Genomic DNA, 17,401 nt, shown 5'->3' on the forward strand with positions numbered 1-17,401 from the left:
TTACGGGCGCATTATTCAGTGTGTCAGTGGTCAAGAACATTGGTGTAATAGGATCAATCAATCAATCAGTTGTATTTATTGAACGCTTACTGTGTGCAGAGCACTGGACTAAGCGCTTGGGAAGTACAAGTTGGCAACATATCGAGACAGTCCCTACCCAACAGTGGGCTCACAGTCTAAAAGGGGGAGACAGAGAACAAAACCAAACATACTAGCAAAATAAAATAAATAGAATAGATATGTACAGGTAAAATAAATACATAGAGTAATAAATATGTAGAAACATATATACATATGTACAAGATGGACAGGATGCATCTGCCTCTCTGGGCTTTTAATCAATATCTTGAATTAGTTATCATATATAATACAGAATATATTTAACTTTATACTATAGTGTATTATATATAATACGTATATATCATATATTATATATTAATGATGATACTAATAATTAAGCACTTACTATGTGCCAGGCACCATACTAAGCGCCGGGGTGGATGGAAGCAAATCGGGTTGGACACAGTCCCATCCACATGGGCCTCACAGTCTTCATCCCCATTTTCCAGATGAGGTAACTGACGTATATATCTATATATTAATGATGATACTAATAATTAAGCGCTTACTATGTGCCAGGCATCGTACTAAGCGCCGGGGTGGATGGAAGCAAATCGGGTTGGACACAGTCCCCGTCCACATGGGCCTCACAGTCTTCATCCCCATTTTCCAGATGAGGTAACTGACGTATATATCATATATTATATATTAATGATGATACTAATAATTAAGCGCTTACTATGTGCCAGGCACCATACTAAGCGCCGGGGTGGATGGAAGCAAATCGGGTTGAACACCGTCCCCGTCCACATGGGCCTCACAGTCTTCATCCCCATTTTCCAGATGAGGTAACTGACGTATTTATCATATATTATATATTAATGATGATACTAATAATTAAGCGCTTACTATGTGCCAGGCACCGTACTAAGCGCCGGGGTGGATGGAAGCAAATCGGGTTGGACACAGTCCCCGTCCACATGGGCCTCACAGTCTTCATCCCCATTTTCCAGGGGAGGTAACTGACGTATATATCATATATATTAATGATGATACTAATAATTAAGCGCTTACTATGTGCCAGGCACCGTACTAAGCGCCGGAGTGGATGGAAGCAAATCGGGTTGGACACAGTCCCCGTCCACATGGGTCTCACAGTCTTCATCCCCATTTTCCAGAGGAGGTAACTGAGGTTTAGAGAAGTTAAGTAAGTTGCCCAAGGTCACACAGTGGACAAATGGCGGAGACGGGATTAGAACCCAGGTCCTTCTGACGCCCGGACCCTTGTTCTATCCACCAGGCTAACAGAGTATGGATCAAGTTAAATCAACAACAAATAACATTTGTTATTAAATTTCTATCTGGGTTCATTGCCGCACTAAGCAGCCAAAGGCTAACTGTGGGAGTTGTGTGCCGACTGAAGAGCATGAGGGGACTCATCATCATCAATCGTATTTATTGAGCGCTTACTGTGTGCAGAGCACTGTACTAAGCGCTTGGGAAGTACAAGACTCTCATTTGGTGGGGGGGACCAAGATGTAGATGAGAACTGTCTGACGAGGAAAGCTTGCTCCCATGTTCTTTGCCACTGGTTCTCTGCCACCCGGGCATAAAGGCATATTGCAGTAGTAATAATAATTGTGGTATTTGTTGAGTGCTTACTGTGTGCCAGGTGCTGTAGTAAACACTGGGGTGAATACAAGCAGATCGGGTTCAACACAGTCTCTGTCCCTACATGATGATGATGATGGCATTTGTTAAGCGCTTACTATGTGCAAAGCACTGTTCTAAGCGCCGGGGGGATACAAGGTGATCAAGGTTGTCCCATGGGGGGCTCACAGTTTTAATCCCCATTTTTTCCAGATGAGGTAACCGAGGCTCAGAGAAGTGAAGTGACTTGCCCAAGGTCACACAGCAGACATGTGGTGGAGCCGGGATTCCACCCCATGACCTCTGACTCCAAAGCCCGGGCTCTTTCCACTGAGCCGCGCTGCTTCTCAAGCACAGCCTTAATCCCCATTTTACAGAGGAGGTAACTGAGGCATAGAGGAGTGAAGTGACTTGCCCGAGGTCACACAGCAGACATGTGGTGGAGCCGGGATTCGAACCCATGACCTCTGACTCCAAAGCCCGGGCTCTTTCCACTGAGCCAGGCTGCTTCTCAAGCACAGCCTTAATCCCCATTTTACAGAGGAGGTAACTGAGGCATAGAGAAGTGAAGTGACTTGCCCAGGGTCACAACAGCAGACAGGTGGCAAAGTCAGGATTAGAACCCCAGTCTTCCTGACTCCCAAGCTCGTGTTGTAGCCCCCAAGCCGTGCCATTTCTCAACAGTGAAAAGGAAGCAAGTACATTTTGTCAGGAAATTAGCTCAAAAGCAAAGGAAACTGTTGTTTCCGCTATTCTGCTTTACAAGTGGTAAGAAGGAATATAAGTACCCTGTTAGGAGAAGAAACATTCCAGATTTTTTGTTCGACGGTGGGATGGCTGAGGTAAACTTAAATCTATTAATCATCAGTAGTATTTAGTGAGCGCTTTCTGTGTGCAGAGCACTGTACTTAGTGCTTGGGAGAGTAAAATACAACAGAGTTGGGAGACATGTTCCCTGTCCAAAATGAGCTTTCATCTAGACTGTGAGCCCACTGTTGGATAGGGACTGTCTCTATATGTTGCCAACTTGTACTTCCCAAGCGCTTAGTACAGCGCTCTTCACACAGTAAGCGCTCAATAAATACGATTGATTGGTGTGTGTGTGTGTGTGTGTGTGTGTGTGTGTGTGTGTGGCATTTGAGAGCTCACCTCCTCCAGGAGGCCTTCCCAGACTGAGCCCCTTCCTTCCTCTCCCCCTCGTCCCCCTCTCCATCCCCCATCTTACCTCCTTCCCTTCCCCACAGCACCTGTATATGTGTATATATGTTTGTACGTATTTATTACTCTATTTATTCATTTATTTATTTTACTTGTACATATCTATTCTATTTATTTTATTTTGTCAGTATGTTTGGTTTTGTTCTCTGTCTCCCCCTTTTAGACTGTGAGCCCACTGTTGGGTAGGGACCGTCTCTATCTGTTGCCAATTTGTACTTCCCAAGCGCTTAGTACAGTGCTCTGCACATAGTAAGCGCTCAATAAATACGATTGATGATGATGATGATGTACCAGGCACTGTCTCAAGTACTGGGGTGAATACAGGCTAATCAGGTGGGACACAGTCCATGTCCATATCCCCATTTTGTAGGTGCAAATAATAATAATAATAATAATAATAATAATAATAATAATAATGGCACTTATTAAGCGCTTACTATGTGCAAAGCACTGTTCTAAGCGCTGGGGGTGGGGGTTACAAGGTGATCAGGTAGTCCCATGCGGGACTCACAGTCTTAATCCCCATTTTTACAGATGAGGTAACTGAGGCCCAGAGAAGTTAAGTGACTTGCCCAAAGTCACACAGCTGCCAAGTGGCGGAGCCGGGATTTGAACCCAGGACCTCTGACTCCAAAGCCCGGGCTCTTTCCACTGGGCCATGCTGCTTACTCACTAATAATAATAACTGTGGTATTTGTTAAGCACTTACGGTATGCCAGGCACTGTACTAGTCACTGGGTTGGATTGAGCAAATCGGGTTGGACACAATCCCTGCCCCTCATGGGGCTCACAGTCTCAATCCCCCTATAGCAGGCAAAAACTCCTCCCCCTGGGCTTCAAGGCCGTCCATCCCCTCGCCCCCTCCTACCTCACCACCCTTCTCTCCTTCTCCAGCCCAATCAATCAATCGATCGTATTTATTGAGCGCCGACTGCGTGCAGAGCACCGTACTAAGCGCTTGGGAAGTCCAAGTTGGCAACATATAGGGACAGTTCCTACCCAACAACGGGCTCACAGTCTAGAAGGGGGAGACAGAGAACAAAACCAAACATATTAACAAAATAAAATAAATAGGATATGTACGAGTAAAATAAATAGAGTAATAAATCCGTACAAACATATATACATAGATACAGGTGCTGTGGGGAAGGGAAGGAGGTAAGGCGGGGGGATGGGAGGGGGAGAGGAAGGAGGGGGCTCAGTCTGGGAAGGCTTCCTGGAGGAGGCTGCCCAGCCCGCACCCTCCGCTCCTCTGCCGCTAACCTCCTCACCGTACCTCGTTCTCGCCAGTCCCGCCATCGAGCCCCGGCCCACGTCCTCCCCCGGGCCTGGAATGTCCCCAATCCCTCCGCCCATCCGCCAAGCTAGCTCTCTTCCTCCTCCCTTCAAGGCCCTACTGAGAGCTCACCTCCTCCAGGAGGCCTTCCCAGACTGAGCCCCCTCCTTCCTTTCCCCCTCCTCCATATAGCCCAGATGAGGGAACTGAGGCCCGGAGAAGTGAATGAAGTGACTTGCCCGACGTTATACAGCAGGCAAATGGCAGAGCTGGGATTAGGATTAGACTGTGAGCCCACTGTTGGGCAGGGACTGTCTCTCTATGTTGCCAATTTGTACTTCCCAAGCGCTTAGTCCAGTGCTCTGCACACAGTAAGCGCTCAATACGATTGGTGATGATTAGTCCAGTGCTCTGCACACAGTAAGCGCTCAATAAATACGATTGACTGATTGATTAGGACCCAGGTCCTCAGTCCGGGCACTCACGACTAGCTTACTTGTGGTCTAGACGGAGGCCTTTTGACGGCTTTTGATTGTGTTTCAACAGGTCACGGAATCCGTACTTTTCATCAGTTTTGGATTTTCATTCCTTTTCTTAGTTCTCCACGTCAAAAGCGCTTTGCTAATATTGCCTATTCTCAGCATTTGGCTGCCCCATTGTGGCTGTGGTTTGTTAGTCATATTTTTGGAGAAATACTGTATTGACGGATATGAAATTTGAACTGTTTCTGATGCTGAAGGCTGACGGGGGCATCGACTCAGAGAAGCAGCGTGGCTCAGTGGATAGAGCCCGGGCTTTGGAGTCAGAGGTCATGGGTTCTAATCCTGACTCTGCCACTTGTCAGCCGTGTGACTTAGAACAGTGCTTGGCACATAGTAAGTATTTAACAAATCCCATTATTTGTTATTTGTTATTATTAGAGTCAGATGCCGGCTCTGCCACTTGTCAGCTGTGTGACTTCGGGCAAGTCACTTCACTTCTCTGGGCCTCAGTTCCCTCATCTGGAAAATGGGGATGAAGACTGGGAGCCCCCCCAGGGGACAGCCTGATTACCTTGTATCCCCCTCAGCGCTTAGAACAGTGCTTGGCCCCTTGTTTGGTTTTGTTCTCTGTCTCCTCCTTTTAGACTGTGAGCCCACTGTTGGGTAGGGACCATCTCTATATGTTGCCAACTTGGACTTCCCAAGCGCTTAGTACAGTGCTCTGCACACAGTAAGCGCTCAATAAATACGACTGATTGATAGTAAGCACTTAATAAATGCCATTAAAAAAAATACATCAGGTGGATTGTGTGACAAAGCTTGTTATATAAATGCTTGGATTATTCAGGAAAAATAAATCTCAAAACAACCACTTGTCTGTGCTTAGAGTTTTAGGCATTTTCCCCATTTAAGGCATTTCCAGGAGAGGCCAATTGGAACTTTGCCCAATGATAATAATAATAATAATAATAATAATAATAATAATAATAATAATAATAATAAATATCTGTGCTATTCTTTAACTGCTCACAATGTGCCATGCCTTGGGGTAGAAATAGTGCAGTTGGATTAGACACAGTCCATATGGAAGCAGTGTGGCCTAGTGGAAAGAGCACAGGCCTGGGACTCAGAGGATGTGGGTTCTAATCCTGGTTCTATCTTGTCTGCTGTGTGATCTTGGGAAAGTCCCTTCACCTCTCTGTGCCTCAGTTACCTCTGTAAACTCTGTCATCTGTAAAACGGGGATTGAGACTGTGAGCCCCACTGGGGACAGGGTCTGCGTCCAACCTGATTACCTTGTATCCACCCCAGCAATTAGAACAGTGCTTGGCACATAGTAAGCACTTAACAAATACAATAATAATAATAATAATAACAATAATAATAATAATAATAATAATAATGGTATTTGTTAAATACTTACTATGTGCCAAGCACTGTTCTAAGCTCTGGGGTAGATAGAAGGTAATCAGGTTGTCCCACTGGGGCTCACAGTCTTAATCCCCATTTTACAGATAAGGTAACTGAGGCACAGAGAAGTTAAGTGTCTTGCCCAAAGTCACACAGCTGACAAGTGGCAGAGTCAGGATTGGAACCCATGACCTCTGTCTCCCAAGCCCATGCTCTGTCCACTGTCACATTGCTTCTCAGTACCATAGGAAACTCACAGTTTAAAGGGAGGAAAGAACAGAAATTTAATCCCCATTTTACCGATAAGGAAACTGAGGCTTAGAGAAGTTAAATGACTTGGTCAAGGTCACTCAGAAAATGTGGTGAAGCTGGGATTAGAACTCAGGTTTTCTGACTCTTAGTTCTATGCTCTTCTACTAGACTACACTGCTTCTCCAAATTAGTGTGGGTACCAGGCAAATGTTTTATAGGTAGTTTAAAATTACACTGAAAATGTTTTAAAATCTAGAATGATAGCTAGATTTCTCTTCGGAATGTTGGTCTGTTAAACTGTACTGGTCTTGTTAGGAACTCGAAATATTTCCTTTTTTATTATTCATTTCTTTGTTAATGCATTATTTGTTGCCTGTTTTGTTTTCCCTTCTCTTCATTTCCTTCCTGGCTCTAATAGATGAGTGAAATGCTGAAGAAGGTACCGATTGTTTCTTTTTATTCTAAATCAGCCAGTATTTGTTTCTAGCATTTATTCAGATTTCATACTTAGACTTTCTCTAAAGTGTATTGATTTCCTCTTCTAGCTGTGAACCATACAGGACCTGATGTCTGTCAAGCCCCTTTAAACCTTACTATGCAAAATGTTGTTTGATTTCAGTTAAAAGTTGATCTCTTCATTTAATTAAAAAGTTGATATCTTCATTTGATTTTTCAAAAAATCGCATTTCCAAAAGGAAAAATGATGACAGCCAACGATTGTGTCCAATCGTGAATTTATTAGTTTTGCTTAAGATTAATTCATAAAGCATCACATTCTTTCGGTCATAAACTGCCCCTTGGGGAAAATTAGTGTTTTTGGAAACTGCATTAACTATTTATGTCCACGAGGATCGATCAATCAATGGTATTTATTGAGCGCTTACTGTGTGCGGAGCACTGTACTAAGCGCTTGGGAAGTACAAGTGGGCAACATATAGAGACGGTCCCTACCCAACAGTGGGCTCACAGTCTAGACGATATTTCTAGAGTATATTTCTGTAAAACATGACCCCCATGTAGTAAAAGTTACTTCAGAGGACTAAAAGTTATTTCATCTTCTTGAAGTGTTTGCTTAACCCCCTGGATCGGTCAATGAGTCATATTTATTGAGCACTCACTGGGTATAGGATGACACACAGTAAGCGCTCAATAAATACGATTGATAATGATACCACAGGGACCGTTTCTGCCTAGATGGGTTCCAGAAACTTGGGTATGCCCAAGGTCAAAGCTCAAAGAATACTATTGATTGATTAGTATTAATCTTTATCGAGTGTCCACTTGACTTGGGAAGTACAAAACAAAGAAGGGACTTGTTCCCAGTCCACAAAGAAAAATTGCCTTTCCTATTCACGGCTCCGTTGCTGTGCTGAGTGGTGATAGAAGGTATGAGTATTAATTCTATCCATCAATCAACGGTATTTATTGAGCGCTTTCTGTGTGCAGAGTATTGTACCAAGTGCTTGTGAGAGTGCAATATAACATAGTAGACATGTTCCCTTCCATCTATGAGCTTGTAGTCTAGAGGGGGAGAGACAGACACTAATATAAAAAAATAATTTCCCTACATTTAGTCACTTTAGGTGGGTGGGAGTGATGGGGACAGAGAGAGGAGAGGGGGGAGAAAGAAAAAGGAAGAAAAGGAGGGGAAAAATTAGGGGGAGAAAGAGAATGGGAAAGGGTGAAGGACCCTCTCTGTGTCGACTATGAATTTAACTGCGGACCCCTTCAGCATCATTACCTGTATATATGTTTGTACATAGTAATTACTCTATTTATTTATTTTACTTGTCCATATCTATTCTATTTATTTTATTTTGTTAGTATGTTTGGTTTTGTTCTCTGTCTCCCCCTTCTAGACTGTGAGCCTGCTGTTGGGTAGGAACCGTCTCTAGATGTTGCCAACTTGGACATCCCAAGCACTTAGTACAGTGCTCTGCACACAGTAAGCGCTCAATAAATACGATTGATTGATTGATTGATCATGAGACTCATCCCAGTCCCGCAAGACCTATATAAATACTCTTATACTCTACTGTTGCCCCATCCCTAATCTATTTTAATACGTGTCTCCTCCTATAGACTGGAAACTCCTTGTGGGCGGGGATCGGGCCGAGCAGCTCTGTTTATTGCATTCTCCCAAGTGCTTAGTACAGTGCTCTGCACACAGTAGGCGCTCGTTGATGGATTGATTGATTTGAGAGAGGGAGTGGGAAAGGGGCCAAGTGGGAGAAGGGAAAAAAGGAGAGAAAGAGGGCCAAAGGAAAGATGGAACAGAGAAGGTGGGGAAAAAGTTGTGGCGTGGGGTTGGTAGGGGGTGTATTCTGTGTCCCCTGGCTCCCCAGGGCTAGGCTAGACTGTAGACTGTAATAATAATGATGGCATTTGTTAAGCGCTTACTATGTGCAAAGCACTGTTCTAAGCACTGGGGGGGATACAAGGTGATCAGGTTGTCCCACGTGGGGCTCACAGTCTTCATCCCCATTTAACAGATGAGGTAACTGAGGCACAGAAAAGTTAAGTGACTTGCCCAAGGTCACACAGCAGACATGTGGCGGAGCTGGGTTTAGAACCCACATATAATAATAAGAAGAAGAATAAGGATGATGGTATTTGTTAAGCGCTTACTATGTGCCAAGCACTGTTCTAAGCGCTGGGGGGGGATACAAGGTGATCAGGTTGTCCCACGTGGGGCTCACAGTCCTAATCCCCATTTAATGGATGAGGTAACTGAGGCACAGAGAAGTTAAGTGACTTGCCCAAGGTCACACAGCAGACATGTGGCGGAGCTGGGATTAGAACCCACATATAATAATAAGAAGAAGAATAAGGATGATGGTATTTGTTAAGCGCTTACTATGTGCCAAGCACTGTTCTAAGGTAACCAGTGACTTCTCCCCAAGGTCACATAGCAGACATCTGGCGGAGCTGGGATTCGAACCCATGACCTCTGACTCCCAAGCCCGGGCTCTTTCCACTGAGCCACGCTGCTTCTCTTGGACTGTAAGCTCCTTATGGTCAGGGAACACATCTACCAACTCTGTTGTATTATACCCTCCCTGCCTGGTGCTCTGCACGCAGTAAGTGCTCCATAAATCCGATGGCTGGATTGATTGCTGCTGCTGCCTCTGCCCCCCAGACTGCGGATGTAATAATAATAATAATGGTATTTATTAAGCGCTTACTTTGTGCAAAGCACTGTTCTGAGCGCTGGGGAGGTTACAAGGTGATCAGGTTGTCCCACGGGGGGCTCACAGTCTTAATCCCCATTTTACAGATGAGGTCACTGAGGCACAGAGAAGTGAAGTGGCTTGCCCAAAATCACACAGCTGACAATTGGCAGAGCTGGGATCTGAACCCATGACCTCTGACTCCAAAGCCCGGGCTCTTTCCACTGAGCCACACTGCTTCTCTGTTTCTTGGCACCCGCCACTTGCAGAGTAGGATATCGAGATCTTGGGGGAGTAGAGCAGGGCAGCGGGATTGCCGCGGTCTCCATCCGCGCAGGATGGAGTGACCGGCCCCGACGCTGTTAGAGCCACCTTCCCACCTAGAGCATCAGGCAGAAACTCCTCACCCTTGGCTTCAAGGCTGTGCATCCCCTCGCCCCCTCCTACCTCACCTCCCTTCTCTCCTTCTCCAGCCCAGCCCGCACCCTCCGCTCCTCCGCCGCTCACCTCCTCACCGTACCTCGTTCTCGCCTGTCCCACCGTCGACCCCCGGCCCACGTCCTCCCCCGGGCCTGGAATGCCCCCAATCCCTCTGCCCATCCGCCAAGCTAGCTCTCTTCCTCCCTTCAAGGCCCTGCTGAGAGCTCACCTCCTCCAGGAGGCCTTCCCAGACTGAGCCCCTTCCTTCCTCTCCCCCTCCTCCCCCTCTCCATCCCCCCCATCATCATCATCATCAATCGTATTTATTGAGTGCTTACTATGTGCAGAGCACTGTACTAAGCGCTTGGGAAGTACAAATTGGCAACATATAGAGACAGTCCCTACCCAGCAGTGGGCTCACAGTCTAAAAGGGGGAGACAGAGAACAAAACCAAACATACTAACAAAATAAAATAAATAGAATAGATATGTACAAATAAAATAAATAAATAAATAAATAGAGTAAAAAATATGTACTATGATATGAAGGGCCCCATCTTACCTCCTTCCTTCCCCACAGCACCTGTATATATGTATATATGTTTGTACATATATATTACTCTATTTATTTATTTATTTTACTTGTACATATCTATTCTATTTATTTTACTTTGTTAGTATGTTTGGTTTTGTCTCCCCCTTTTAGACTGTGAGCCCACTGTTGGGTAGGGACTGTCTCTATATGTTGCCAATTTGGACTTCCCAAGCGCTTAGTACAGTGCTCTGCACACAGTAAGCGCTCAATAAATACGATTGATGATGATGATGGTGACGGGTGGTGAGTCAGACCCCAGGTAGCACCTTTTCCCACGGAGACGGAATCTGGGAAATGATTTCAACTTTCATCTTGGTGTTGGTGCAACTAATGAGTATTCAAACCAAATTGGAACGCTTAAACTAAACGCCGCCGTCTGTTTTTAGCAAATAATCTGGGTGAGACCGAGCTACTGTTTCATTCTCAGTTGCGTCTGTTGAGCACTAACTGTCAGGACTGAAAGGCGGTTGCATTTAGGGTAAAAGTTTTAAATGGATTCTAGTGTTCCGTGGTTCCTGTCTCTGTCCCACTTTAATGGAGATGCAGAATCAGTCGTATTTATTGAGCGCTTACTGTGTGCAGAGCACTGTACTAAGCACTTGGGAAGTACAATCAATCAATCAATCGTATTTATTGAGCATTTACTGTGTGCAGAGCACTGTACTAAGCACTTGGGAAGTACAAGTTGGCAACATATAGAGACGGTCCTTACCCAACAGTGGGCTCACAGTCTAAAAGGGGGAGACAGAAAACAAAACCAAACATACTAACAAAATAAAATAAATAGAATAGATATGTACAAGTAAAATAAATAAATAAATAGAATAAATATGTACAAACATATATACATATATACAGGTGCTGTGGGGAAGGGAAGGGGGTAAGATGGGGGGATGGAGGGGGGGACGAGGGGCAGAGGCCGCTTACAAGTTGGCAACATATAGAGACGGTCCCTATCCAACAGTGGGCTCACAGTCCCACTGTGATTGTTGCTTTGGAAGAGAATTTGTTTTGTCTCGGAAGATGTTTACATGGATAAATCCATAAACATTCCCTATCCTAGATATTTTATTAATAATAATAATATTGGTACTTGTTCAGCACGTACTATATGCCAAGCACTGTTCTAAGCACTGGGGTAATCAGGTTGTCCCACATGGGGCCCACAGTCTTAATCCCCATTTTACAGTTGAGGGAAATGAGGCACAGAGAAGTGAAGTGACTTTTCCAAATTCACACAGCAAGCAATTGGAAGAACTCCCAGGCCTGGTGTTTTATTATTATTATTATTATTATTATTATTATTATTATTATTATATATTTATTACTCTATTTATTTATTTATTTTACTTGTACATTTCTATCCTATTTTATTTTGTTGGTATGTTTGGTTCTGTTCTCTGTCTCCCCCTTTTAGACTGTGAGCCCACCGTTGGGTAGGGACTGTCTCTATGTGTTGCCAATTTGTACTTCCCAAGCGCTTAGTACAGTGCTCTGCACACAGTAAGCGCTCAGTAAATACGATTGATTGATTGATTGCCTGTGGTCTGTCCATTAAGCCTTGCTGCTTCTCCACGGGGCCTTACAAGAGGTAGCACCCATGAAAACGGTAGGATTTATGCGTCTCATTAGGTGGCATCTTCAACACTTTCACAGATTTTATTTCAGTGTAATCATAAAGGGAAAAAAATTTAGCCCTACTCTGTGTTTTTTAAAATACCCTCCAGAGGTGCGGTGACAGAAAATGCCTTCCTACCTGTTCGATTCCGCCAACGGCAGAACTGTTTTTCCACAACCGAAGGAGAATATCTGCCATCTGTACAGCATATGCTCATTGTAATCTGGTGACAGACTCTTCCGCGTAATCTATGCACAGCCAGCTCCAGTCTCGCATGTGAATTTCTGTGGCGGCCTAGAATGTATATATAACCGCGTATAAACTCGTGCTATTTCTGTTGGAAGTTTGATACTCAGGAAGATGAGAAGTTACTTCAAGCAGCAGAGAAGTTTCAAGCCGAGTGTGCCTTGAAGTTTCCAAACCGACCGTGCCCTACCACCGTAATTGACATAAGTGGGAAGACGGTTTTTATCACGCGGTACCTCAGACCTCTGAACCCCCCTCAGGAGCTACTCGACGCCTACCCTGACAATGCGCAGGCAACTGCCGTAAGTGTTTTGATCCTCAGAGATGCCTTGGTGAGCAGGAGTTAGAATGAGAAATCCAATCTCTAGACAATAAGCTCTTCGTGGGTGGTAAAATGGGGCTACCACCTCTGTTATGTTATTCTCTGTCAAGCGTGTAGCCCCCTTTTTCCTCTCCTCCTCCCCATCCCCACCGCCCTTACCTCCTTCCCCTCCCCACAGCACCTGTATATATGTTTGTACAGATTTATTACTCTATTTTCCTTGTAAATATTTACCATTCTATTTATTTGTTAATGATGTGCATTTGGCCTTAATTCTATTTGTTCTGACGACTTGCCACCTGTCCACGTGTTTGGTTTTGTCGCGTCTCCCCCTTCTATCGTCATCATCATCAATCGTATTTATTGAGCGCTTACTGTGTGCAGAGCACTGTACTAAGCGCTTGGGAAGTCCAAGTTGGCAACATATAGAGACAGTCCCTACCCAACAGTGGGCTCACAGTCTAAAAGGGGGAGACAGAGAACAAAACCAAACATACTAGCAAAATAAAATAAATAGAATAGATATGTACAAGTAAAATAAACAGATAAATAGAGTAATAAATATGTACAAACATATATACATATATACAGGTGCTGTGGGGAAGGGAAGGAGGTAAGATGGGGGGATGGAGAGGGGGACGAGGGGGAGAGGAAGGAAGGGGCTCAGTCTGGGAAGGCCTCCTTCTAGACTGTGAGCCCGTTGTTGGGTAGGGACCGTCTCTGTATGTCGCCGACTTGTACTTCCCAAGCGCTTAGTACAGTGCTCTGCATACAGTAAGAGCTCAATAAATACGATTGAACGAACGAATGAATACTAAGCACTCTTCACAAAGTAATGCCGTCGATTGGTTGATTTTGTTGACTCTTTCACCGGATGAATTGAATTTTCAATAAGTTAACCGTAGTAAGGAGTGTAAACAGTGAACTTGGTCACCCAACACCGTGAAGCCAATGCCCACCGTTCCACAAAAGCATCAGAATACTACTGATGCTAATACTAATACTACTAATTACTACTAATTACTAATACTACTGATACTAATACTAGTGAGTAAGCTGCAGATTGGAGCTAGTACTGCACTGCAATCGTCAGAGCAGTATGTTCCAGGAAATGGCCCTACTCAGTAGTCCAGTAAAGTAACAGTAGTTAGACCATAATTAGCAAATCACATCCAGACATGCTAAAGGTTCAGAATGAGTAGCTTGAAGAAAAGAGCTTTGAATGTGCGCATTTCTCAATTGATTGGGACTGTTTACATTTTACAACACATTTATGTGTCAACGATATAACTCACTGTCAGGGTTTGGAAGCGCTTGTAGGAAGCACGGAGAGCCAAGATAATAAATACGGTTGGTTTTGATTTTTAGGAGTTGGTGGCCAGATATGTGGCTTTGATTCCTTTCTTGCCCGATAGCGTTTCCTTTGCTGGCATCTGTGACCTCTGGAGCACGTCTGCGGTAAGTAATCATCACTTTTTGGTTTCGTTTTGTTTCAGCTGGGTTAGAAGGGAAGAAGCGTGGCTCAGTGGAAAGAGCCGGGGCTTGGGAGCCGGAGGTCATGGGTTCTAATCCCGGCACCGCCGCTTGTCAGCTGTGTGACTTTGCGCAAGTCACTTCACTTCTCTGTGCCTCAATCAATCAATCAATCGTATTTATTGAGCGCTTACGGTGTGCAGAGCACTGTACTAAGCGCTTGGGAAGTACAAGTTGGCAACGTATAGAGACAGTCCCTACCCAACTGTAAAATGGGGATTGTGAGCCCCACGTGGGACAACCTGATCACCATGTATCCCCCCAGCACTTAGAACAAATGCCATTATTATTATTATTTGCTGCCATTTTTACCAGACTTAGCTGCTGTGGTTCTCCAATTCTCCAAGAAAAGCGGCTTTAACCAGTTCCTTAGTAGGGTGAGCGATCAATAAATACGATTGAATGAATGAATGAGTGATTCCCAGCCCAAACAGTTGAGTCCAGTTGTTGGATAAATGCAAGCAACCTGGAGTCCCAGAATCAAAACTCGCCAGTCATTAACAAATCCCTGCAATTACTTGGGAAGGGGTAAAGTACAAGGAGGACGAGGGCAGGGAAGAAGGAAGGAAGAGGGACGGAAAGGAATGAAGGAGACAGTGAGGCTCGGCATTTGACTATGCCTAGAGCTTGAACAATTCGCAGACAGGCTGGCTGAATCAATCAATCAATCATATTTATTGAGCGCTTACTGTGTGCAGAGCACTGGACTAAGCGCTTGGGATGTACAAGTGGGCAACATATAGAGACAGTCCCTACCCAACAGTGGGCTTACAGTCTAAAAGGGGGAGATCAAGAACAAAACCAAACATACTAACAAAATAAAATAAATACAATAGATTTGTACAAGTAAAATAAATAAATAGAGTAATAAATGGAATAGAGTAATGAATGGAACTGTGGCAATACTAGACATTGCCAATGATGGATTGTTGATGATCAGTGGTCGTTATTGAATGCCCGCCACTTACCTGCTGTGTGACTTCAGACAAATCACGTATAACTTCTCTGGGCCTCAGTCCCCTCACCTGCAAAATGGGGATTCGCTACCTGTTCTCCCTACTACTGAGACTGGGAGCCCCTGTGGGACTTGATTATCCAGCGCTTAGAACAGTGCTTTGCACATAGTAAGCACTTTATAATAATAATGATGATGGCATTTATTAAGCGCTTACTCTGTGCAAAGCACTGTTCTAAGCGCTGCGGAGGTTGCAAGGCGGTCAGGTTGTCCCACGGGGGGCTCGCATTCTTAATCCCCATTTTACAGACGAGGTCACTGAGGCCCAGAGAAGTTAAGTGACTTGCCCAAAGTCACACAGCTGACAGTTGGCAGAGCCGGGATTTGAACCCACAACCTCTGAGTCCAAAGCCCATGCTGTTTCCACCGAGCCACGCTGTTTCTCTAAAGCCGAGGATCGAGCATTCTCAAATAAATGCTCAAATGCATTCTCGATCCTCTCTAAGCATTCTCAGATAAATGCCAGCATTATTATTATTACCTTTTATCTACCCCAGCCCTTAGTATAGTGATTGGTGCATAATAAGGGCTTAACAAACACCACAGTGCTCATCATTATTATTATTATTTCTTCTTCTCATTGTCATTATAATTATCATTATTATTATTACTGTGTCCCAAGTACCATACTGCGTGCTTAGGAGAGAACAGTACAGTAGATAGGCACATTCCGTGCCTACCAGGAGCGTAGCTTATAGGGGCAAACAGGCATTAAAATAAAATACAGGTAGAGGAAATGGTATAGAGAGTATAGAGATATATGCACAAGTACTGTGGGATTGGGAGTGGGGTATCAAGTGCTTAGAAGATACATGTTTGTACATATTTTTTACTGTATTTATTTATTTATTTATTTATTTATTTATTTATCTATCTTACTTGTACATATCTATTCTATTTATTTTATTTTGTTAGTATGTTTGGTTTTGTTCTCTGTTCCCCCCCCCTTTTAGACTGTGAGCCCACAGATGGGTAGGGACTGTCTCTATATGTTGCCAACTTGTACTTCCCAAGCGCTTAGTCCAGTGCTCTGCACACAGGAAGCGCTCAATAAATACGATTGATTGATTGATTGATTGATTGAAGATACAGATCTAAGTGCATAGGTGATGCAGAAGAGAGGGTTTATAGGAGAAATGAAGGCCTAATCAGGTGGACTGTCTCTATATGTTGCCAACTTGTACTTCCCAGGCGCTTAGTCCAGTGCTCTGCAAACAGTAAACGCTCAATAAATACAATTGATTGATTGATTGATTGAAAGGGGTTTTTTTTTGTTTTGTTTTAGACAACTGACCTTTAGACATTTCATTGTAACACTGGCTCTAATGTACACTTCTTTCTGCCTCTGTTGAAATTAAGACCCACTGGGCCAAAATCTGAGTCAAGAATGGGTAAGCGCTTAGTACAGTGCTCTGCACATAGTAAGCGCTCAATAAATACGATTGATTGATTAGACTGTGAGCCCGTTGTTGCGTAGGGACCGTCTCTATTTGTTGCTGAATTGTACTTTCCAAGAGCTTAGTACAGTGCTCTGCACACAGTAAGCGCTCAATAAATACGATTGATTGATTGATTGATTGATTGAAGATACAGATCTAAGTGCATAGGTGATGCAGAAGAGAGGGTTTATAGGAGAAATGAAGGCCTAATCATGTGGACTGTCTCTACATGTTGCCAACTTGTACTTCCCAAGCGCTTAGTACAGTGCTCTGCAAACAGTAAATGCTCAATAAATATGATTGATTGATTGATTGAAAGGGGGGTTTTTTTGTTTTGTTTTAGACAACTGACCTTTAGACATTTCATTTGTAACACTGGCTCTAACGTAGACTTCTTTCTGCCTCTGTTGAAAATAAGACCCACTGGGCCAAAATCTCTGAGTCAAAAATGGGTTAGACTGTGAGCCCATTGTTGCGTAGGGACCGTCTCTATTTGTTGCTGAATTGTACTTTCCAAGCGCTTAGTACAGTGCTCTGCACACAGTAAGCGCTCAATAAATACGATTGAATGAATGAATGGACTTATTTCCTTGCTGACAAGAATGACGCAGTAAGAATGAAGTAAGTAATAACGAAGTAGTCAGGCCCTCTAGACAGGGCAGGGAACGTGTCTACCGACTGTTATATTGCACTTTC

At 44.0% G+C, this 17,401-nt stretch overlaps 1 protein-coding gene across 2 annotated transcripts in view; it reads left to right on the forward strand.

Moving 5' to 3' along the window:
- The window catches only part of CC2D2A (coiled-coil and C2 domain containing 2A), a 185,507-nt gene that overhangs the window by 147,581 nt on the left and 20,525 nt on the right, over window positions 1-17,401 (forward strand). For both annotated transcript variants that reach the window (XM_038745219.1, XM_038745218.1), the window contains 2 exons: window positions 12,495-12,698; window positions 14,087-14,176. In XM_038745219.1, the coding sequence (XP_038601147.1) occupies window positions 12,495-12,698; window positions 14,087-14,176 (294 nt within the window). The remainder of the gene's footprint in view (window positions 1-12,494; window positions 12,699-14,086; window positions 14,177-17,401) is intronic.

This window comes from Tachyglossus aculeatus, chromosome 4, assembly GCF_015852505.1.
Source record: "Tachyglossus aculeatus isolate mTacAcu1 chromosome 4, mTacAcu1.pri, whole genome shotgun sequence".
Lineage (NCBI taxonomy): Eukaryota > Metazoa > Chordata > Mammalia > Monotremata > Tachyglossidae > Tachyglossus > Tachyglossus aculeatus.